This window comes from Oryx dammah, unplaced genomic scaffold (assembly GCF_014754425.2).
Source record: "Oryx dammah isolate SB20612 unplaced genomic scaffold, SCBI_Odam_1.1 HiC_scaffold_17, whole genome shotgun sequence".
Classification (NCBI taxonomy): Eukaryota; Metazoa; Chordata; class Mammalia; order Artiodactyla; family Bovidae; genus Oryx; species Oryx dammah.
Window position 1 is genome coordinate 61,984,911 of NW_024070201.1, and position 23,673 is coordinate 62,008,583.

General features: G+C 45.7%; 1 protein-coding gene across 1 annotated transcript in view; it reads left to right on the forward strand.

Moving 5' to 3' along the window:
- Positions 1–14,642, forward strand: part of KIAA1549L (KIAA1549 like) — a 303,264-nt gene extending 288,622 nt beyond the window's left edge. Inside the window, exons 19-22 of the mRNA XM_040257699.1 lie at positions 325–422; positions 2,692–2,840; positions 3,970–4,121; positions 11,457–14,642. Coding sequence (XP_040113633.1) covers positions 325–422; positions 2,692–2,840; positions 3,970–4,121; positions 11,457–11,738 — 681 coding nt within the window. The 3' untranslated portion in view covers positions 11,739–14,642. The remainder of the gene's footprint in view (positions 1–324; positions 423–2,691; positions 2,841–3,969; positions 4,122–11,456) is intronic.
- The last annotated feature ends 9,031 nt before the right edge of the window (positions 14,643–23,673 follow it).

The window sequence follows — 23,673 nt, forward strand, 5'->3', positions numbered from 1 at the left end:
GGTGGATTCTAAGAGCAACTGAAGGACTCTGACTGCAAGGGCCCAGCAAGGGAAGGAAGAGTGGGGGTGGATGAGACAGAAGAGGGGTCTGGGAACAAGTTAAGGGTGATGGTGACTGCAAGGGCCCAGCAAGGGGAGAGTGGGGGTGGATGAGACAGAAGAGGGGACTGGGGACAAGTTAAGGGTGATGGAAGGGGGACGTTTGAGGAAAGAAGGAAAGTCTAACCCTCGGAAGTCTGCTTCCCTTTTAAGTACGAAGAACCTGTGTGTTGCTGAGCACCAGATATTAACGTGTGTCTCCCTGTTTGCTCCTCTCTTTCTCAGGCCTACAGGTTTTCCCAGCTTCCTGAAATGGTCATGGGCTCTCCTCCTCCACCTGTGCCTCCACGGACGGGCCCTGTGGCTGTCGCTTCTCTCAGGCGGTAACGCATTCCTTTCTTTGCCTTGTTTGGTATCTTTGCAGAGGATATGGTCCTGTGAGCCCTGCCCTGACATATTTCTTTCATGCCCTGCCCCACTCGGGGGTGCATCACCTGTGTAGACAACCATGTGACCAGGGCACCTTGAATGCCGTGAAAGAAGTGGGGGCCACAGAGGGCTGGCCTACTTTCTTACCATTGAAAACGGAAAGTCCTGTAGAATCCACAATTGAAAAAACCCAAGGTCAACTGCCCCATACCCTGAAAACCTCATGCCTTGACATTGCTCATGCCTTCACATTGAGTATCTAAAAATTATTCCAGTTTGGGCCATCACAACAGCTGTCTCAAGTCTGGGCATCTCCTGCAGGTGTGTGTGTCAGAAGACCCTTTGTTACTGAGGGGTGTTGTCCAAGAGGCTGGGGAGCAGTGTGTCTGGGCTCTTGCCCTAACTCTTGCCTTCCAAGATGGGGAGGCTGAAAGTACATGAACTTGGTCAGCTGGGAAGTATATATTCAGCATTCTCTTTGCTTTGTAACACTATAAAAAGCACATGCTTTAAATATAGATAGGAAACAACAGCCAAGAGCACTGGGGAGGTTGGAATAGTCAATATGTCCAGGGCTGGGAGAGTGGCCCATACTGTGCCTTGGGGTCCATATGGGCCACTGCCCTGGCCTTCCTACCATAGCCTCCCCCAAAATGCTTGTCACGCTGTATGTGGGCCACAGGTCTGAACTTTGTGAAAATGGTGAAAAGAAATGAGTTTTCCTCAGAAACAACCCTCCCTTCATTTCCAGCAGTTTAGGATGCTGAGCTGTATGTAGACATCACCCTTTGACCCCAATCAAGCTAAGAGTAGGGGTGGGGGTGGGGACAGCAGACCAGGGTTCCACCTTACCTGCCAGTAGCCTGCTGTGTAACCCCAGGCACAATGCCCCACCTCTCTGGCTCCTCTTTCCTTATCTGTCAAATGAAAGCAAAGTTCTAAATGATCTCAGAGGCTCTGAGAGTCCTCAAAGGTGGCCACGGGTACAGAGCAGAATCCAGGGATTTTCCCAGGATGGTTTTCCAAAGGAGTAGCTGATGCCTAAGAAACAGCACGTGAGAAGCCAGAGCTGTGGGAGTGAGAAAAGGAGAGAAGGAGAAAGGAGAGAGACCCCACAGTCCTGGTCTCCCACACCCACCTCATGTGTTTAATCCTCACAGCCTGTGTCTGACCCTCCCTGGGGAATAGTTACTGCTGAGGGTTCTGAATTGGAGGAGCTTGTCATCAGTGATTCATGCTACATTTGCTGAAGGCCCGCACCTACTTCTTTCTCCTTTCATGTCCTTCTGCACCATTGGTCATCCTCGCCAAGTATCAGGAGGTCACTCCCTCCATAGGAACCCAGAGGGTTGGACCAGAGAGGAACCTTTGAGATGGAGTCACCCTCCCCTTCGAGGAAACTGGGGCTCAGAGAGAGGAGGTAGTTAGGACTCAGACCCCTGCCTCCTGTCCTGCTCCCTTGCGGCCCTGTGCAAAGGGTGGCCCTGTGGGCTGGCAGCCTGCTGCCTGCTGTGGCTGTCTTTGCCTCCTTCCATCTGAATTTTCGGAAAGCCGGAGTGCCTCCACCAAAGGGAAGAGAGAGACTGGCTAAAGCACCCTTTATACTGGGGGGAGAGGCCAGTGCCCCCACCCCAGCCCCCTCTTATTACCTGGCTTTCTGAGCACTGAGTGGAAATGGGTGTTAAGTGGGCCAGATTCTCTGCTTACCTGTGGAACAAAAACGTGTTCTCGCATCATAACACTCAGCAAGAGCTAGGCTTCTGCTCCTGAGAGCAGACCCCAGCCCGAGCTACCGAAGCCTGGGGCTTCTTGCTTCCAGCCGCTCTCCAGACGAAGCCTTCCCATTGGCTGCCGGTGATGTCATCGCCTGCCAGGTTGACCATCCCCAGCTAAGACCCAATGCTAATTGCTTGGCTCCTGTTTATGTGGAGATGAAGTGTTCTTCTCCCCCGAGACACAAGAGTCACCCACAGGGGAGCACTGACCTTGAATGTCTAAAAATGACTCCAGCTCGGCCACCGCGACGGCTGCTGCAGGTCTGGGCTCCCTTTGTCATCGGGGGACCCGGGGCTGCAAACTCAGGCCCGAGGACCCAGCAGTCCTGTCGCTCGGAGGCCGAGGCGCTCCCCCGCTTCCCCGGCGGTGACCTGCCCCGGGAGCCCCGCCTCACCTCGCGGGCCGCTATCCCAGCAGGTGGCTAAGGTGGCCTTTCTCCCTGCCCAGGTCCACTTCGGACGTTGGCAGCAAGACTAGGATGGGCGAGTCCGCGGGGCCCGAGCCCGCCCAGTTGCACGACAGCGCCTCCTTCGCGCAGGTGTCCCGAGGCCCCGTGTCCGTGGCGCAGTTGGATCAGTCGGCTTTAAATTACTCAGGTGGGCCAGAGGAGAAAAGCCTGGAAGAAGCCCGCGCCCTGCCCCAGCGTCACCCTCTCTACCTCTGTTCTTTGCCTTCCCGGCTCTCCACCTTCTGTCCGCCAGGCTCAGGGATCAAAGCGACTGTATTTCTGGATCTCCTGTAGCCCTGGGTAGAAGAGCTACTGCTCTTATTTGTTTACAATATCTGAAATTTGACAAAATACTAAGATATATTACGGTCAGGGTGGATGTTAACATCTTTCCAGACCTCAGACCTTTAAAAAAAGCATTCCAGATACAACTGTCTACCCCCAACTCATTCTCCTTCTCCCCAGAGGTAATCACAGTCCTTAAGTTGTAGGTGTTAACGTTCCATTACGTTACAACAATATACTGTATTAATGCTGTATATATTTTAAATTTACATAAGTGATGTCAAGCTATACCTTTCCTTTTGCACTATTTTCTTGATTAAACATTGTTAGCAAAGGTTCTCCAGGTTGCTACACTCATATTGATCTAGTTCATTTGTTTACACTGCCATGTGGTATTCCATTATGTGATATGCCACAGTTTATCCTGTCCCCTAATGAGGGACATACTGGTTGTTTCCAGTGTTTCACTATTACAAACAATGAACATGGAGGTTTGGACATGCCCTAATGGGTTTTTTCTTTTAATCAAACCATTCCTTTTAGGGTAAAACACCCAATTGTCAACACTTATTAAAGCATAGTGTGTCCAGAAATTCCACCAATGAAACCCATTCCTTTTGGTTCCTCTTCTTGGCTCTTTAAGAACACCCATCCTTCTGGGAGGAAAACCCCTGGCACCAAGGTGCCATTTCCTCTTGCCAGCAGATCAGGGGTGTGGGATGGGGATGGGGGAGTTGGTGAGGGCTCGACAAGGGGAGTTGAGCCATCGCTTTTCTAGAAAGCCAGGTCCAAGTCTCAGCAGGTGACTCTACTACTGTCTGGGCAGGTGAGCGGGGGCTGAGGCTACAGGGGGAGATCTGTTGCCCCTTCCCCCCAGGAGCTCCTTCCCCAATGCCACAATCCTATTTCCCAGCTTCCCCAAGCTTGTGCAGATGTTAGCCCAGTGGGCAAGGCGCTGGCTTAATCTCACCCATCCATCTCCTCCATGCCAGGTAATACGGTGCCAGCAGTGTTCGCCATCCCAGCTGCCAACAGACCTGGTTTCACCGGCTACTTCATCCCAACGCCCCCCTCGTCCTACAGGAACCAGGCCTGGATGTCCTACGCCGGAGAGAACGAGCTCCCCAGCCAGTGGGCTGATTCGGTGAGACCCTCGCTGATTCCCTCACAACTTTACCTGCTTGACACACTTCAGGGAGAAAATGAATGTGAGGCTGAGACTAAGTGTTTTGTTATCTCAGGCCCCCTCTCACCAACCAGGTGTCGACAGTTGGCACGTGGAGGGGGTTGGGGTTAGGGGAGTGGTGGTGGTGGTAGTGATATCCTTTGATAAAGATGTCTGAGAACCACTTTCAGTCAGATTCCACCTCTTCCTGGAGGGCACCCTTAATCAAATACATTTTTATATTAACTGTCAATTTTTGAGTATTTTCTATGTGCCAGACACCATGTTAGATGTTCTATTTATGTTGTCTTAATCTACACAAGACCCATAATGTAGGTATTATTGTTGTTCCTATGATGTATCCAGCATTCAGACCTGCATCTTCCCAGCTCCAAAGCCTTTACCAAGTTTGTTCCTTTCAACTTTAAAATCCTATAAGAATTTTAGTTGCAATACCAGAAAAAGAAGTATTAGAAACCCAGGACAGAACTACTTTGCATGTAGATCCGAAGGCTTTCTGCATGTCTTCAGCTGAAAACTGTCTGGTCACAGTCCCCTGGTTTCTTCCTTATATGAGTAGGAGTCTATGGCACAGTCGACTTGGCCCAGCCTAGACCAAAGAGGGGCAGCAACCAGCTGAACCTGAATATGCACACCCAAACCTGCCTGTTAAAGCACTGCCAAATGAAAAACAAAAAGCAAGCAAACAAAAGTAGCATAGTGATGGCCCCTAGAGTGGGTTGCTCCCGTCCCTGTGTGAGACCATCCGTCATGGATAAGAAAGGCAGGCTGTCTTCTGAAGGCCTGTGGTGCTGTATTCATGTTAGGGTTTGTTTCAACCATTTGTCAATACACATTGACACCCAAGGCCTGTGTCAACTTTTCTCTCTGTCCAGACCCCTAGGGTCCATTCTGTCTACCCCTACAGGTCCAATTCAGCTCCAGCATTGGTGTCTGCTCTTATTGTAGTGATGCCACATTTAAACAACATTGTCAAGGTAAAACTACCCTACATATTTATTAATTTTCCTGAAATTAATTTTTCCTGAAATCACGGGGTGAGCATTGATCAGATGATCAAAGCTTATCCCTGAGTGTTCCCGGTGGCTCAGTGGTAAAGAATCTGCCTGCCAATGCAGGAGAGACATGCTTTGTGTCTCCCGATCCCTGATTCGGGAAAATTCCACATGCCACAGAGCAACTAAGCCCACATGCCACAACTATTGAGCCTGTGCTCTAGAGCCCAAGCTTTGCAGCAAGGGAAGCCACCACAATGAGAGGCCTGCTTAGTGCAAAGAGAGAGTAGCTCCCGCTCTCTGCAACTAGAAAAAAGCCCACGCAGGAATGAAGACCCAGCACTGCCATAAATAAATAAATCAAATTGTATATTTAAAAAGTTATCTTTAAAAAAAGCTCATCCCTTTACTTGCCAAAATATCTTTAAAATATGTGCTATCTTGAATTTTTAAATTCTGGAATGAATTACATCCTTCTCCCCTTCTTTAGAAGAAAAACATAATTTAATTTGTCTTTAACAAATGATTCAACATCATTATTATGCCCCACTGAGAAGGCAATGGCACCCCACTCCAGTACTCTTGCCTGGAAAGTCCCATGGAGGGAGGAGCCTGTTAGGCTACAGTCCATGGGGTCGCTAAGAGTCGGACACAACTGAGCGACTTCACTTTCACTTTTCACTTTCATGGATTGGAGAAGGAAATGGCAACCCACTCCAATGTTCTTGCCTGGAGAATCCCAGGGATGGGGGAGCCTCGTGGGCTTCCGTCTATGGAGTCTCACAGAGTCGAACACAACTGAAGCGACTTAGCAGCAGCAGTAGCAGTACTAAACTGACATCTGTAAGATGGGCTCTGATGGTTTGTAGAATTACTTCCCCTACGTCAGACATCTCCAAACTATGCTTTTTGGAATTACTGCAAGGCTTAGTATGGTTTTTCTTTCTCTGACCTTGCTCATTCCTTCTATTGCTGCCAATGTCCCCACTTTCAGATATACTCGCCCTTAAATATGCTTTTCCTAATGTACTATTATGTGCAAATGAGGCACGTCTGAGCTCATTAGAGTTGTTTGTCGAGTTGGAGTAAATAAACTCTAAGAGAGTAACTAGAGGCATTCCCTACATCTTAGTGTGGGAGTGTCTGGCCTGTGTTCTGGTTGTTAGTGGGCCTTTTTTGCTTCCTTTGTCACGCTCAGCTCTTCTAAGCAGCTGAAATCACGGGGTGAGCATTGATCAGTTCAGATTTTATTTGACTCCATAATTTCACTTGCAATCTAAACATAATGTGTACTTTTCAGAAAGTAAATGGTACTTAACTTGTGCTAATTAGTCAGTAAACCTGCAGCTTTGTCAGCTCACCCTCTGTGTGCAGGGTGTGCTGGGTGCTTGGCAGGAGTCAACAGAGGTATTTACAAAACCTTGGCCCTTGCCTTCAAGATACTTACAGATAACACTTAGCCGGGCTTATGGCGACATAACTCAGATGCCTCTGGGTTCATGTTGCCTTAAAAATGAAGGAAAGGGAACCCAGCAAATCAAAACCTGATCTTCTGGACAGGATGACTTGATCACCGCATTCCCCCACCCCCATCCCCAGTGTGAGGGAGAGCTAGTTTCTTAATAGCTGTTTTTAAGAGAAAAATGATTGCTACAGCCTAGATGGGTCTTTCATGGAGCCCACTTACCATTTGCAGGTAAGCAGGTATAGCCCCTTAGATGGAACACAGTAGCCAGGGTCCAAGCTGGGAGGTCAGGTGCTTTATCGCATTTGAAAGACAGCACAGGAGGTTCAGAGGGAGCAGTTGAGAAAGATATTCAGATATTCTTTCAGCTTGAGAAAGATATTCCATTGGAGAAAATGTTCACCCTCTGGCATCACCACCTCAATGGATATGAGTCTGAGCAAACTCCAGGAGATAGTGAAGGACAGGGAAGCCTGGTGTGCTGTAGTCCATGGAGTCGCAGAGTCCAACATGTCTTAGCAACTGAACAACTACATCCATGTGAGAAGAAAAAAGTGCCTACCATCACTTGGTGCTAGTGGTAAAGAACCTGACTGCCAGTGCAGGAGATTTTTAAGAGATGTGGGTTCTACCCCTGGGTGGGGAAGATCCTCTGGAGGAGGGCATGGCAACCCACTCCAATATTCTTGCCTGTAGAATCCCATGGACAGAGAAGTTTGGCGGGCTACAGTCCATAAGGGTCACACGGAGTCAGACATGACTGAAGTGACTTTACAGGCATGCACACATGCGTCATTTGGAGGTCTGGCCTTCCTGATTCCAGGTATCCAGATGTAAGGAGCTAGCTTGCATAACACCTGGACCTGGCTTGATAAATAGATTTCATTCTTGGTGCTAGGTGAAGAGGGATTGGGAAGGAGTTACCAGGCTCAGCAGAAAACTGCTGTTGTCTGTAGGGGATGCTTCCCATGGGCCTTGGTTACGCAAGGAGTAATGTTTGCCAGTCCTGGATTTTGGTCCACACGGTGTGGTGGGTCCCACCTGCATCTCCTGTAAGAGAGGAAGGTATGTCATGTCCTCATCTTCTGTACTTCTGAAGGGAACATTTCATGCAAAGATGAGCACAATAAAGGACAGAAATGGTATGGACCTAACAGAAGCAGAAGGTATTAAGAAGAGGTGGCAGAGGTGGCAAGAATACACAGAAGAACTATACAAAAAAGATCTTCACAACCCAGGTAACCACGATGGTGTGATCACTCACTTAGAACCAGACATCCTGGAGTGCAAAGTCAAGTGGGCCCTGTGAAGCATCACTACGAACAAACCTAGTGGAGATGATGGAATTCCAGTTCAGCTATTTCAAATCCTGAAAGATGATGCTGTGAAAGTGCTGCACTCAATATGCCAGCAAATCTGGAAAACTCAACAGTGGCCACAGGACTGGAAAAGGTATTTTCATTCCAATCCCAAAGAAAGGCGATGCCAAAGAATGCTCAAATTACCACACAGTTGCACTCATCTCATAGGCTAGCAAAGTAATGCTCAAAATTCTCCAAGCCAGGCTTCAACAGTACGTGAACTATGAACATCCAGATGTTGAAGCTGTATTTAGAAAAGGCCGAGGAACCAGAGATCAAATTGCCAACATCCGTTGCATCATCAAAAAAGCAAGAGAGTTCCAGAAAAACATCTGCTTTATTGACTACACCAACCCTTTGACTGTGTGGATCACAACAAACTATGGAAAATTCTTAAAGAGATGGGAATACCAGACCACCTGACCTGCCGTCTGAGAAACCTGTGTGCAGGTCAAGAAGCAACAGAGAACTGAACATGGAACAACAGACTGGTTCCAAATTGGGAAAGGAGTACATCAAGGTTGTGTATTGTCACCCTGCTTATTTAACTTATATGCAAGTACATCATGAGAAATGCTGGGCTGGATGAAGCACAAGCTGGAATCAAGATTGCCAGGAGAAATAGCAATAATCTCAGATAGGCAGATGACACCACCCTCATGGCAGAAAGCAAAGAACTAAAGAGCCTCTTGATGAAAGTGAAAGAAGAGAGTGAAAAAGTTGGCTTAAAACTCAACATTCAGAAAACTAAGATCATGGCATCTGGTCCCATCACTTCATGGCAAATAGATGGGGAAGCAATGGAAAAAGTGACAGACTTTATTTTTTGGGGCTCCAAAATCACTGCAGATGGTGATTGCAGCCATGAAATTAAAAGATGCTTACTCCTTGGAAGAAAAGTTATGACCAACCTCGACAGCATATTAAAAAGCAGAGACATTACTTTGCCAACAAAGGTCCGTCTAGTCAAGGCTGTGGTTTTTCCAGTGGTCATGTATGGATGTGAGAGTTGGACTATAAAGAAAGCTGAGCACTGAAAAGATACTTTTGAACTGTGGTGTTGGAGAAGACTCTTGAGAGTCCCTTGGACTGCAAGGAGATCCAACCAGTCCATCCTAAAGGAAATCAGTCTAGAATATTTATTGGATGGACTGATGCTGAAGCTGAAACTCCAGTACTTTGGCCACCTGATGCAAAGAACTGACTCATTTGAAAACACCCTGATGCTGGGAGGGATTGGGGGCAGGAGGAGAAGGGGATGACAGAGGATGAGATGGTTGAATGGCATTAGCAACTCAATGGAGATGAGTTTGAGTAAACTCCAGGAGTTGGTGATGGACAGGGAGGCCTGGCGTGCTGTAGTCCATGGGGTCGCAAAGACTGAACTGAACTGAACCAGTGGAGTCTGGTCCCCCGGCCTATCCCAGCCACCAGCACCAAGTCAGTTAATGCTGCAGAACTGGGAGGTCTCAATAGCTGGACACTGACCCTCAGCTCCAGCTAAACTTGAGATCCAGGGAAAGGGGACATGGCAGCTTCTTTCACAAACATAGGGCACCAGGTACCTATCCTTCAATGATTTTCAGATTATGCTGCTCAGAACCCTGGGTTCTAAGACCCTCCCTTCTGTGTACCATGTACAGTTTGGGGCACAGTGATAAGCAGGTGAGACACAGCTTTGCGTTCACAAGTCGATGCCTGAGATGAGTGATAAAGTCATGAGTGATGACTAGTTATGCTAGACAAAGTGTATGGAAGGAATTTACATGGAGTCCTTGACTAATATAGGGCTGGGGAAGGCCTCTCAGAAGAAAAGTAGTGTGAAGTGAGACTTGACAGGCAAATCCTGTGTCCTGGCCTTGGTACTCTGTTCCCCCCAGTTAATTACCAGTGTGTCCCCAGCTCACGTGGCCCAAGGACTTGGACAGTCTGACTCCAGTTTTCCTGGAGATGCAAGTGCAGTGTATTTGCAACTTTGTCTTTCTTTGCTAGGTCTTGTAGGGAAATTAAGACTTTGGGACATCCCATCATTTCTTCCATTATTCAGGTCCTCCTTGGTTCTCACCTGGCCCATTGAGGTAGCCTCAGATGCTGTCTCCTCTCTACCTCCAGTGGGTCCACCTCCTACAAAGTGTTCCTTCCTACAGTACAGACCTTTCCTCTGCCTGACACCCCTGGTAGCTCCCAGGCCAGGGACTGGGAGGGGCCTGCTTTCTTACTACATGTTCACCCATCCAGAATTTCTGAATCATCACCAACCTCATCCCACTCCATCCTCACCAGCTCCCACACATGCATCTCTGTAAAGAATGGGAACATGATGAATTCCTCAGAAGTGGGCCATAGAAAACGTAACTCTGTAGCTTGGTGTTCAGCGGCTTTCTGATCTGGTCCTGCTCGCCCTTCTTCCTGAGCTCCTCCCAAACCGCTCACGCCCTCCGTGGTCAGACCATCTTACTGAACCTCCCTGGGGACACCGTCCTCCGTGTATTGCCAGGCCTCTGCATGGCTGTTCCTCTGCCTGGAATGCCCCTTCCACCTTGTCTTCCGCGAAACAGCCTCTCCATCCTAGCCGTCTCCTCTCCAGACTCAGCTAAGATGCTTCTCCTGGAAAGCTGCCTTACTGCCCACATGTGTCCCATCCCCTGCAGCACCCCAGGGCCTACGTGATCCATGGGCATTTATCTCACAGTGATGCAACTAGCTTATGGTATATAAAGGTCTTTTGTGGATTAGCCCAGAACAGCATCCCCATGTGTGGCCCTGTTTCTGTGGGCAAGTCGATCCTGAATTCTAAATCATTGTCCTGTCCATATTTCTAGAAGTGTCCATATTATTGGCATAGAACTATCTTCCATTTTTAATGAAAAGCAATTTTTTTTCAAGAAGCCAAGATCTTATTCCAGATGCATGACATGATAGTTCAGTGATTAACTCCCAGCCTTGAAGCCAGCCTGTCTCTGTGGCTTGTCAGCTGTGGCAGCTTTGACTGAGACACTGTTTGTTTTTGTTTCCTCTTCTGTAAAATAAGGGTAACAATACCTACCTCCTAGGAGAATTGCTTTGAGAATTAAATGAGATCATGATTGGAAAGCCCTTAGCACAGGGCTCGTTCAGCGTTAACTGTTGTCATCAGTAATAAATCCCTGAGTCCTTTGAGGTCCTTAAAGAACCACACTTCTCTGCTTAGATGGTGCTTATATTAAAAAGGTAGCCAGGTAGATTCAGATGTAGACTGGGTTATGTGTATTTGCACAAAGTGTAAAATGCCTACTTAGTTCATCCAACCAGCAGAACCAGTGAGTCCAAGTCATCTAGCTTTTATATCTGCACAATGGCGGGTTGCCTTCATTTTCTTTCTAAATCTCTTTCCTTGTCCTCAATCCCCTCCTCCTTTGGTATCTAGTGTATCCTATGGCGTGAGCCCATTCCTGATACCTGGCCCTGTCTTCTCTCCCAAAATGCTCTGCAGGTCCCCCTCCCGGGGTACATCGAGGCTTACCCCCGATCCCGGTATCAGCAGAACTCGCCCTCCAGGCTCCCGCGTCAGTACAGCCAGCCGGCCGGGCTGCACCCCAGCTTGGAGCAGGCCCCAGCGCCCTCCACAGCAGCCTCACAGCAGAGCCTGGCAGACAACGACCCATCTGACACCCCCCTCACCAACATTTCCACGGCAGCCCTGGTGAAAGCCATCCGGGAAGAGGTAGCCAAGCTTGCCAAGAAACAGACAGACATGTTCGAGTTCCAGGTCTAAGGCCTTCACCCCTTGAGACTTCCAGACTCTGAGGAAGCAGGCTTTGGGTTTTTCCAGGCGTGGTGGGACTGGAGACAGACGATGTGGGAGTCTTTCTCACCCTCAGTTTCTGAAAAGGTGAACAGAGGGACTTCTGGGGAACAGGAAACTCTTGAACAACAGGATGCTTGGCCTATTCAACTGATTGTATGTCAACAAGTCCGCATGTGGGAACATATGTTTGATACTCTGTTACATTAACTGAGCTGTGGGTGTATTCCCTCCCCAATGGAGCCTTAGTCACAAGAGAGGAGACGCTTGCTAATCTGCAGATTCCTGTCCAGTACCACATTTTAACAGGTCACCAGAAGGGGGAGAGCACAGCTCTATCTTCAGTGACCTCTGCATGTTAACTGTTTCTGTGTTAAAGGCAATGCAGGCGTGTGATGAAGCCCCAGACTGTTCTCTCATTCAGCCAGAACTGTAATTATCCAGTCACCTCCAGTCTCCAAGGGAGACACTGACTCCAGCCAAGAAACTTGAGTCCTTTTCTTTTAAAGGTTCATATTCAAAGTCAAATAAATTGGATGAAAATCAGGACTGTCAATGACTGCACCTATACATAGTCCTGACTCTTCCCCCCGCCCCGCCCCCAATTAATTCAACAAAGGCCAAGAAAGAGAGAAGATAAGAGGGAATGGTGGATTCGTGTTGACAGGTTCTTTGAAAAGGTGTTGTCGTGTTGGAAATAGAGTATTCTGCAAGTTGGGCTCTAGCTGGAAGAGCATCGGTGCTAAGAGCTTTTAGGATCCTACAAAAGAAAAACAGGTTTTCTTTGCCCTGCAGTGAAGGTAGCCTGAGAACAGAGCTTCTCTCTTTTTGTGGGGACAATAGATACATCGACTTTTACAAGGAAATCTCTGTCTCTTCAACAATGATGTCCAGCATGTGCTGCCCAGTGATACAAAAGGAAACAGTCACTGATGCCTATTGGAAGCAGAAATAGTGAACCCAGTCTCCCCAGGCTGCAGCCTCTGTTTATAGAAGCTTCTGAATGTAGAAAATCTGTTGATTTATGTTCAAATGTAAATAACATTTTTAAAGGTGTATGGAGTTAGCCAGTCCCCTCCCATACTTGTTCCCATAGTTAATAGACATAGGAGGACATTTGCCGCAATGGCGGGCTTCCGACCTCGTGACCATGATGTTGTAAGTTAGGCTTCCTGGCATGGTAGGTCAGCCTCCAGAGCTCTGGGTGGACATTGCCTTGCAGCCTGGAGGCCCCAGCTGCTGACTGTCAATGCTGACTTCAGGTCACCCAGGGGAAGGGACACCCTGGTTCCATCACCAACTTTGGGAGCTATGCTCAATGTCAAGGGCTTTCATGGTGTCTGTTGGGGAATGAGGTCCTCTCCTGCCTTCACCCACGATCCATCTAGCTTCAGCTTGTATTCATCTCCTCTGAGTCCATCTTTCCATTCTCCTCATGAGTTTCTTTGGTCTTTATTGAGAGAAGAAGGTGGAAATTTTCAAATTGAGAGAAGAGTAGGAATGGAACTGATTAGAGTGAGAGAATCAAACTGTCAAAGCACAGACTTTTCAAAGAAGCTGTTTTTATTTCTCAATGGCAAATTGCCCTTTCTGCAATGTTCTGGAGATGATGTGTTATGGATCCCCCAAACCAGTCTCTTGTTTGGATGATATTAGGTAGCGTCCTTTTGGTATGCTGGTTGATCTTTCATAGTGTTAGTTTTTTGTTACTTAAAAAAAAAATCAGCTATAAATAAAATGTATTTTTGTAATTTCCATGTGTATATATGGTATATTTCTACCAATGGCCAGTTGTTGTAACCCAAAACCTAAGTCAGTTTGCAAACACTGTGGACAGTGCAAGATTTTATTGACAGATTAACACAATACCTAAGTCTATCCAAATAGGTATTCAGTGCACTTGAATGAACAAAGAGCCAAAGAAACTCAGCCTTTTCATGCAAACGGTATGAGTCTGATAAAGTCAGCTACATTGTCCCGCCTTATCAATGATATTACTATCTCATCAGTGCAATATCAACCCAGTACTTTGTCTACTTGGTAAATGCTTGGAAATACTGTATGTGAAAATGAAGTTTCAAGACCTTAGTGTAATTTAAATATATACACATGCTTCCAAGACAGTGTCTACACTTTGGATGTCCCAGTGACTCACAGAGGAAGAGCTCACAGGGTGCAGTGGTCTGGCTTCAGTTGGCTAAAAGAATGCCGGAAAATCATGGCGAGCTGTGCAGAGTCCCCTGAGATAATGAGTCAAGTGGAGATGACTTCAAATATAGCACGCTAAGTCAGACACTCTCTTCAACTAGACACCACAGGTTTAAGAGCAGTATATGGGAGGAAAAGCTTAAGTTGAGGAGAAATCAGTGTGTCCATGTTGTCCCACCAATGCAAAGATGGCCACCATTGTTTGATGTCCTGTGACTAAGATGGGGGTCCCTTTTCTGAAGAGTCTCCTGACCCTCAGGAGATGATAGATACCTGGACGGCCGGCCCTGAGACAAGGCAGGTGTTCAGAAGCGCCATGAGAGCCCAGAGACTCTGTGTTCCTCATGACCCTCCAGACAGTTGAAGCCTTGAAGAACCAGAGGACCGTTGGTGACGCCCGAGAAGGAAGCCAACATTTGGAGAAGTGGAGTGACCTGCCCAGGCCTTCAGCCCCAGCCCACTTACTCGTGATCGGGCTTGCTTTCCATTTCACCATGCTGCCTGAACGCTTGTCTGTGATGCGTTTCTTGAACTGTGCTAGGAAGTTTAAAAAGTAGACAAGGGTTATGTGAGGGACTCCCTACATTCTTGCAAAGGAAAAAATGATTGACTACAGTGTATAGAGGACAATGCATTTGTGGCATAATAAACATTTTTTGGAACTAGTTTCAATGTGAGTTTTCTGAGTTCATGAAAAGAAAAGCATTTTGGCTTTTTCTAGAGAGTTCCATCAGGGAAATGGGGTTCTCCACTGCTGTTGAAGACTTTAGGGGTATATTCTTCTCTTAGTGCCATGGATCCAAACAGGCAGCCTGAGTTGACTAATGACTAAGACAGGGTGGATCATGTAGGAATCAGTTCTCTGGTGCCAGAAGTTATATTGTGCATTTGTTAATTTAAGAATTCAGCAGAAGGGCATGTATAATTTCTTTAGAATGGATAGGATATTGTTGGATTCGTGATTTTTAAAAAAAGAAAGAAAAAAACCCTCAGAGTACAGATGGAGGAGGAGAAAAATTTAAATACCTGACTAAAATGCTTCTCTAACAGGCAGGAACTAACAAAATATATCAAAAGATTTAAATCCTGATTACCAATAAATAGGCTTCTTTTTCATACGTAACATGTAGGCATTCATTGTTTAATGAATAAAATAACAGATATTATTTTAAAGTCTAAGAACAGAATTTAAATGTAATTCACTCCTTCTGTTACACATCAGAAAGTAGTTTGGACTTTTCTATCAAAATGCAGCCAAATACACTTAGGGAAAGATAGTAATTTAGCTTAGAGCAGTGACTGACTTGGGTCCAAGTGTTAGAAATTAATTGGCCATTTAGTCCAATCTGGAAGAGATTCTAGTCAAGGGCATTTGCAAGGACTAGAAACCCATTCATACTTGGGCAGATGTGGGGAGTGACTGAGCAAATCTAGGCAGACCTCAGAAATATTGTGAGTCTGGTTCCAGACTGCCACAATTAAGCAAGTATCATAATAAAGTGAGTCCATTCATTTTGGGGTTCCTGGTGCATATAAAGGTTATATTTATACTATAGTCTATTAAATGTATAATAACATTATCTCTAAAAAATGCATATCTTAATTTTAAAATACTTTATTGCTTAAAAAATGCTAACCATCACCTGAGCCTTCAGCAAGTCATGCTCTTTCTGCTGGTAGAGAATCTTGCCTCAGTGTTGATGGCCATTGACCGATCAGGGTGGTAGTTGCTGAAGGCTGGCATGACTGTGGCAATTTCTTAAAATAAGACAAGTGACGTTTGCCAGACTGACTCTCTTCATGAAACATTTCTCTATGACTGCAATGCTGTTTGATAGCATCTTAACCACATTAGAACTTCTTTCAGAATTGGAATCAATCCTCTCAAAACCCTGCTGCTGCTTTGTCACCTAAACTTAGGTCATATTCTAAGTCCTTCGCTGTCCTTTCACCAGCCTTCATAGCACCTTCACCAGGAGTAGGTTCCATGTCAAGAAACCACTTTCTTTGCTCATCCACAAGCAGGAGCTCCTCACCCATTACAGTTTTATTGTAAGACGGCAGCAGTTCAGTCACATCTTCAGGTTCCATGTCTAATTCTAGTCCTCTTGCTGTTTCCATCACATCTGCAAGTACTTCCCCCACTGACATCATCCATGAGACTTGGAATCAACTTCTCCTGAATTCCTATTAATGTTGATATTTTTACCTGTTCCCATAAATCACGAGTGATCTTAATGGCATCTCGAATAGTGAATCCTTTCCAGAACATTTTCAGTTGACTTTGCCCAGATCCATCAGAGGAATCACTATGTATGAAATTTACAAAATATATTTCATAAAATAGTAAGACTTAAAGCCAGAATTACTCCTTGATCCACAAGCTGCACAATGTGTTAGCAGGCATGAAAACAGTGTGAATCTCACTGTACATCCCTATCAGAGCTCTTGGTTGACCAGGTCAATGAGAAATACTTTGTTTTTTAACCTTTTTTTGTGTTGTTTGAGCAGTAATCTCAATGGTGGGCTTAAAATAGTCATTAAATCAGGTTGTCAACAGATGTGCTGTCACCCATGCTTTGTTGTTCCATTTATAGAGCACAGGCAAAGTAGATTTAGCCTAATTCTTAAGGGCCGTAGGGTTTGGGGAATGGTAAATGAACATTAGTTTCAACTTTAAGTTACCAGTTGCATTAGCCCCTAATAAGAGGATCAGCCTGTCCATTGAAGCTTCAAAACCAGGCACTGATTTCCTCTCTCCGGCTATAAAAGTCCTGGATGACATCCCCTTCTAAGACTGTTTTGTTGCTTGACTGTTAGCATAACTGATGCCATTTGGACACTTAAGAGTTTCTCCTGTCCTTTATGCTGACCTTTTTGGCTCATCTGGTAAAGAATCCACCTGCAATGCAGGAGACCTGGGTTTGATCCCTGGGTTGGAAAGATCCCCTGGAGAAGGGAAAAACTACCCACTCCAGTATTCTGGCCTGGAGAATTCAGTCCATGGGGTCACAAAGAGTCGGACACGACTGAGCAACTTGCACTGCACTTTGCTGACCTTACCCAGGACTGTGCTGTGCAGTGAATCACTTCTCTGTCATCAAAGGCTTTGTAATGAATAGATATTGTTAAAGAATCATCAGGACCAGTTTGCTTCAATGCTCTCTAGTCCTCCCCTGATGTATTCCTGGTGCCCATGAGACTAGTTGCTAAATTGCTTCAGTCGTGTCTGACTCTTTGAGACCCTGTGGACCGTAGCCCATCAGGCTCTTCTGTCCATGGGATCCTCCAGGTAAGAATACTGGAGTGGATTGCCATGCCCTCCTCCAGGGGATCTTCCCAGTCCAGGGAGAGAACCTGCATCTCTTGTATCCCCTGCATTGGCAGGTGGGTTCTTTACCACTAGTGCCACCTGGGAAGCCCCAGGAGACTAGTTACCTACCATAAATCTTCACTTAGGAATGCACATCCTATTTCTAAGCACATATCTCTATATTCGAGGTTAACTATAGAATTGTGCCAGTGGCTCCTCAGCAGTGTGGAATGCTTCCAAATTGTTGTCTACCTGATCCCACCCTGGAAGACCCACCCTGGAAGATACCATGTAATAAACTGATCCATTGATTTTATGGAGCTTCCTGCCTAACTTTTCAGCCTCAAGATGCCTGCTCAGTTAGGCGGGCACTTTCTGTCCCTTTGTCCTCCAACATGCATCTACATTGACAATCTGCTGTTTCGTGCAGCCACCTTTGTTAACCATCTCAGGTGGATCTACTGGATAACTTCCCGCATCTTCTACGTTGGCACTTGCTGCTTCACCTTGCACTTGTATGGTTTGGAAATGGCTTCTTTCCTTAAACCTCATGAACCACCTCTGCTGGCTTCAAACTTTTCTTCTGCAGCTTCCTCACCTCTTGGCCTTCAGTAAATTGAAGAGAGTTAGGGCCTTGCTCTGGGTTGGGCCTTGATTAAGGGAATGTTCTGGCTGGTTGGACCTTTAGACTATTAAAACTTTCCAGATCAGCAAAAAAGCTGCTTCACCTTCTCATTTGTGTTTTCACTGGAGTAGCACTTGGAATTTCCTTCAAGAACTTTTTCTTTGCATTCACAGCTTGGCTAACTGCTGCAAGAGGCCTAGCTTTTGGCCTGTCTCAGCTATCAGCATCCCTTCCTCTCACTGTTGTTGTTCCATCGCCAAGTCGCGTTCAACTCTTTGTGATCCCATGGACTATAGCATGCCAGGCTTCCCTGTCCTTTACCATCTCCCAGAGTTTGCTCAAACTCATGTCCATTAAGTCAGAGATGCCATCCAACCATCTCTTCCTCTGTCGTCCCCTTCTCCTTCTGCCTTCAATCTTTCCCAGCATCAGAATCTTTTCCTCTCACTAAGCCTAATCATTTCTGGCTTTTGATTTAAAGTGAGAGATGCTGAAATCTTTCTTTCACTTGAACAGTTGGAGACTATCATAGCATTATTCATTGTCCTAATTTCAATATTGCTGTGTCTCAGGGAATAGAGAGACCTGTGGAGAGGAAGGGAAGAAATGGAAACAGCCAGTCAGTGGAGCAGTCAGAACTCACACCACACTGACTATGTTTGTCCTCTATCTGGGTGCAGTTTGTGGTACCCAGAGCAATTATAACAGTAACATCAAAGATCAGTGATCCCAGACCACCATAACAAATATAATAATAATGAAAATTTTTGAAATATTGCAAGAATTGCCAAAATGTGATACAAAATACAAAGACAAGAAGTGAACAAATGCTGTTGGAAAAATTGTGGCAACAGAAGGTTGCCACAGACCTTCAATTTATTTAAAAAAAAAAAATGTGTGAAGCACAATAAAGCAAAGCATAATAAGACCAGGTGTGGCCTGTTCAGGGGCCATTTCACGGAAACAAAACAGACTCCAATTGGACTTCCCTGGTGATTAAGACTCCGCACTTGCAATGCAGGGGGCACAGGTTTGATCCCTGGGCAGGGCAGTTCCAGGAGTCACACAGCTTGCTCTCTCTTGTCTTCTCTCCACACCTGCTTTCACCTCTACATATCTACTTAGTTCTCTTGCTTGCCTCATCCTGCTAGCCTTCTCTGTTTTCTCATAGGTGTGTATTTAGTTGAAAGAATCCACCCTTGGACCCACTCTGCACAACTTTACCCTTTCAGTACCCACCCCTCTCTACACCTCTCTTTGTGCTCCCAGGGCAAATTCTTGAGACTCAGATTGGTCCAGTTCATCTGCCTATGATGAGCCACACTTGGGTCAGGTGCCTATACAATCAGCTATAAGCAAGAGACAGGGTCATGTGACAAAAGCAAGCCCCCAACCCCCACCATCACCACGGACCAACCCTTTCAGTGAAGGCTTTGGCTGGGGGCTTGTACCCTGAAGAGGGAGCATGCCACCCACCCCAGGACAGCAGCCAGCAGCTGGGTGGTCCCTATGGACATTGGCACAGAAAGGAAAGGGCACCCTTGACTGCCACATCAGGTGAGAACACATGTGCTTGAAACCCTGGCGGGCTGGCCAGACCTGCCCCAACCACTTCCCACCCCAACACCAGTCCTGTTGATAACTGCTGCTGCGTCTAGAAAGTGACTTCTGACTGAGGCCCAGTTAGCAGAATGTCTTCCTCAGCAGAAGATAAATACTTACTGTAAACTGAAATGCATGCTCTTAGCTCAGGTGCCGTTAATATGGCTCCTGGCCACACACTTGAGTGATGAGAAAACTGATAAGCTTCTCAATAGAGTCTTTTGAAACCATATTGGTTTCAAGTGAAACTGATATTACTGTGAGTCTTCAGTCTCCCAAGCACTGAAAGTTCTCTTGATAGTAGCCTGTGATAAGTGCTAAAATGTGGGGTGTTTCTGGAAAGGAGTATTTAGGAAGTAAAATTCATAATTCCAGAGACAATTCTTTTAGAATTTATGAAGTTGCTTTGATTAGGCAGGTTTCCAAAATAGGGAAATGTGTGCCAGGGCAGAATTTGTCTTCAAAGGACAAATCCAGATTTTAATGAAAGCCATTATGCAATGAAATCTAGAAATGGATTATTTTCATTCTCTGACTTTTGTAAATTATGGAGGGAGGCCATCAAGGTATTTTACATAAATTAACTGTGGCTTTACCTTATTTTCCCCATCTCGACCTTATGTCTAAACTCACCCACCCACCCTCGCCCAACCACACAGAAACTGAGTTGAGAGAAGGTTTTACCAAACAGAATCAGAGAAATATCATTGGTCTGGAAATTATGAAAAAAAGCAGAAATAATCACAGCCTTGACAACTCACTCTAAACCAGTCTCTAATTCCTCATTTGTGAAATGGGTATAAGAACTCCTGCAAGCCCCACCTCTGGTGGTTATGAAGATCACTCGGCAGAAGACATTGCAAAGTGTCTTGGAAAGCATATTTGAAGATGTTCTTAAAGTATTAGCTTCATAATTCAGTTTCATCCAGTGAAATATGTTAGGTCCTTCCGTCCACTGAACTAATTTGTCACATGTTCTGTAAAGTTTTTAAATCTATGCTATAAAACAAAAAGGTAAAGACGATCCTACGTTTGGAACTGCCCGTGAAAGCCAGCCTCACCTACATCACTGCTGCTGTTGCCTATGATTTGGAGAACATGTAAGTACTGGTACCTGTGCTTTCTCTCTGCAGGTGAAAACCTAGGCCAGGAATTCTCACTAACCGCATTAGACACATTGGGCAAAGGCAGGTACTGAACAGGAGCTTGACTATAGCTGTTGCCATGCCATGCTTTGCTTCCTAATTAAGTTTGTATCTTGTTGGCCTCTGCTTGGAACAGTGTTCATAAGCTATTAGAGTTTTTCTAGTAAAATAAAATGGTAAAGGGGCTTTCCTGGTGACTCAGATGAGAAAGAATCTGCCTCCAATGCAGGAGTCCAGGGTTTGATCCCTGGGTTGGAAGATCCCCTGGAGAAGGGAATGGCAACCCACTCCAGTATTCTTGCCTGGTGAATCCCATGGACAGAGGAGCCTTCCAGGTTATAGTCTATGGGGTTGCAAAGAGTTGGACAAGACTGAAGGCTTTCATGTCCCCAAACCTGCCTGCTCCTCATTTTACCTCATCCAGACGGTGAGATGGAATCTCCCTCACAAACCAGTTGTACAGCAGTACCCACTGAAGTTTTGTTTTTTTTCCCACTAGGGTTTTTTTAAAGGACAATTGTAGGTCTGGCAAGACCCCTTATTGTCTTAGCCTGGAGCCTGAGCTCATTAGCCTAAAAGAGCTCACCCCTGGCCAGCCACAGGCCCCTGAGAAGCAGTTCCAGCCCATTCATGACTGTATCATTGGAACAGATGGTGTCCAGGGGCAGAGTAAGCCAGTGTCTGCTCACATGCCCTTCTCGGAGCATAAAGAAGTCCCATCCAGTGCTCCCAATGAGTCCAGGGATAATGTTAGTATGGGACACAAACTCCCAAGACCACCTACTTCTCCGCTGCCCCACCCCCATTGCTAGTCATAGCAATCATGATGCCAGCCTTATGTTCAGGTCTAAACAGAGGCTATGTTTATACTCCACGCTTTGCCCTCTGATCTAAGCTGATTGGACAGGAGAAACGTCTGCCCCAGGAGCCACCAATTCATAGGGTGACCACCCATCAAAAAAATGTGACTCAGCTCATGGGACTAGATCAACCAGATTCTCTAGGAAATATTAATACCAAGAAACAGTCTGTTAGCTGCAGGTGTTGAAACCAAATGGTCAAGACTCATAGGCCATAATAGGCTGTATGCAAAACAAAGATCTAAGAAAGCAGAATACTGGGTAAGAAGTAGCCTTGAGACCAGGGAGATTTAGAGTCTAGATATGAAAGCCTATCTAGACTCAGGGTCTGGACAGTCTTAAGACTGTGAAAATAAAGTGTTGCCTAATTGCCCTAGTTGCTGCATGTATTAATATTTGGGTATTTGGGGAACTAAAAGTTTGCTTCTCTGTAATTTAAGTTTTTGTCTCTAAGATTAGGTCCCAGATAAGCCTTTTGTGTCCCAGGAACCAACTCTTTGAATAGGTTCAGGTAAAAGAGAACAAAAGACCAAGACCAGAAGCTAGAGCCATGACTTGAGCAGACACGAGGCTCGGAGAAGGGCTGCGTGGAGCTCTCTCCCTGCCAGGGTTGTGTGCGTCTGTTGATGGTTAATCTTTCATTTAACTGGAACTGTATAGGAAGCACTGATCAAAGCTTCCACATAGCTTTCCATTCAGCCCTTCATTGGCTGAGCAAGCTTCCCTGACTACTAACTATGCATCAGACACTGCTAGGGATCAGGAGTCAGCAGGACACAGCACCTGCCCTCAGAGTTCCTGGTCAAGGGGGACTGATTCTTGAGACACAAAGCCCAACATATGAAGGACCCACCATTCATTCTGTGCTTTTCCTGCCACATCAGAGCCAGCTGAATGAAAACCAAAGTCCCCTTCATTCTGGAAACGTTTAGGTTTAGAAAATGACAGACTCTGCAATTGCAGTTTCTGATTATGCTACGTACAACTCTCCTTCCCAAAGATCTTTAACTGATTAGTAAGGTGCCCACAATATCCCTCTGGGGATAGAGAACAAATTGCCAACTGCCAAGAATCAACAAGCGTTACAAACCCAAATTTCAGAGCTGTCACCACCAAATGAAATCAGGAGCCCAAACTGTAAGGAAAAGAACAACCAATTTAGGAACTCTACTATGCCATCAAATGAAAATTTTAAGAACCGTATACTTTACGAATGAAGCTACAGTCCACTGAACACTCTCACTGTGCATTGTTCATATCAATAAACTGCCATTCAGGATGTGCTGGCTTATTAATGAATGGGCTTCGGTTTTTATTCAGCCTCTGAATAAAATTTGCTCTATGGAGCAAGTCTAAACAGGCAAACCAGGTAGAGCTCTGCAGTGATTATGCTTTCTTTTTATTTTTTCTTTCTTTGTGATACCATTTCTTTGCTGCATTAGCCTGTTTTGTTTGGTTGAAATTGTGTTTTCTCCTGGACAACTTACATATGAAATAAAGCACATTGTCTTACTGATAATTTTCTTTCCAAGGTGTTAGTGGATACTCATGTTCACATTTTGTCCTTTCTCTTACTTAGTAGTTCTTTCTCCATTAACAAATATTTATAAATTCTCATAATATTGGAACTCATCATGTGATCACTGATGTTATCTTACTGGTTTTGAAATTATAGGATCCTAGACTCTTTTACTTGGAAGACAATTTAGTGGGAAAATTATCCAGGTTTCCACCCTGAAATCAACACAAAAAAAACCCTCATGCCCTGTGGATACTATATAGGCTTACCTGATCAAAGATGAAGCAGAATTAGGGCTTCAGCAAGGCAGGTACTCAGAATGAGGGAGCAGGGAATGAATGGGATGCACATGGAGAGTTTTAAATGTAATTTAATATTTAGGAGTAAAAAGCAATGTGGTCACCACTGGGTGGGAGTGGAAGAATTTCCTTGATTTTAATTTATGTATGGGGTGAGAGGACACCAGAATATTTTCAGTTTGGAGTCTGAAAAGTTTTACTCTAGCTCTGAATGTCTGTTAAGACAACGGTTATCATATTTTAAAGGGATGCCCATGTTAGGATTTGGGGTCATCCAGTTCAGTTAAGTCTCTCACTCGTGTCTGACTCTTTGCAGCCCCATGAATCATAGCAC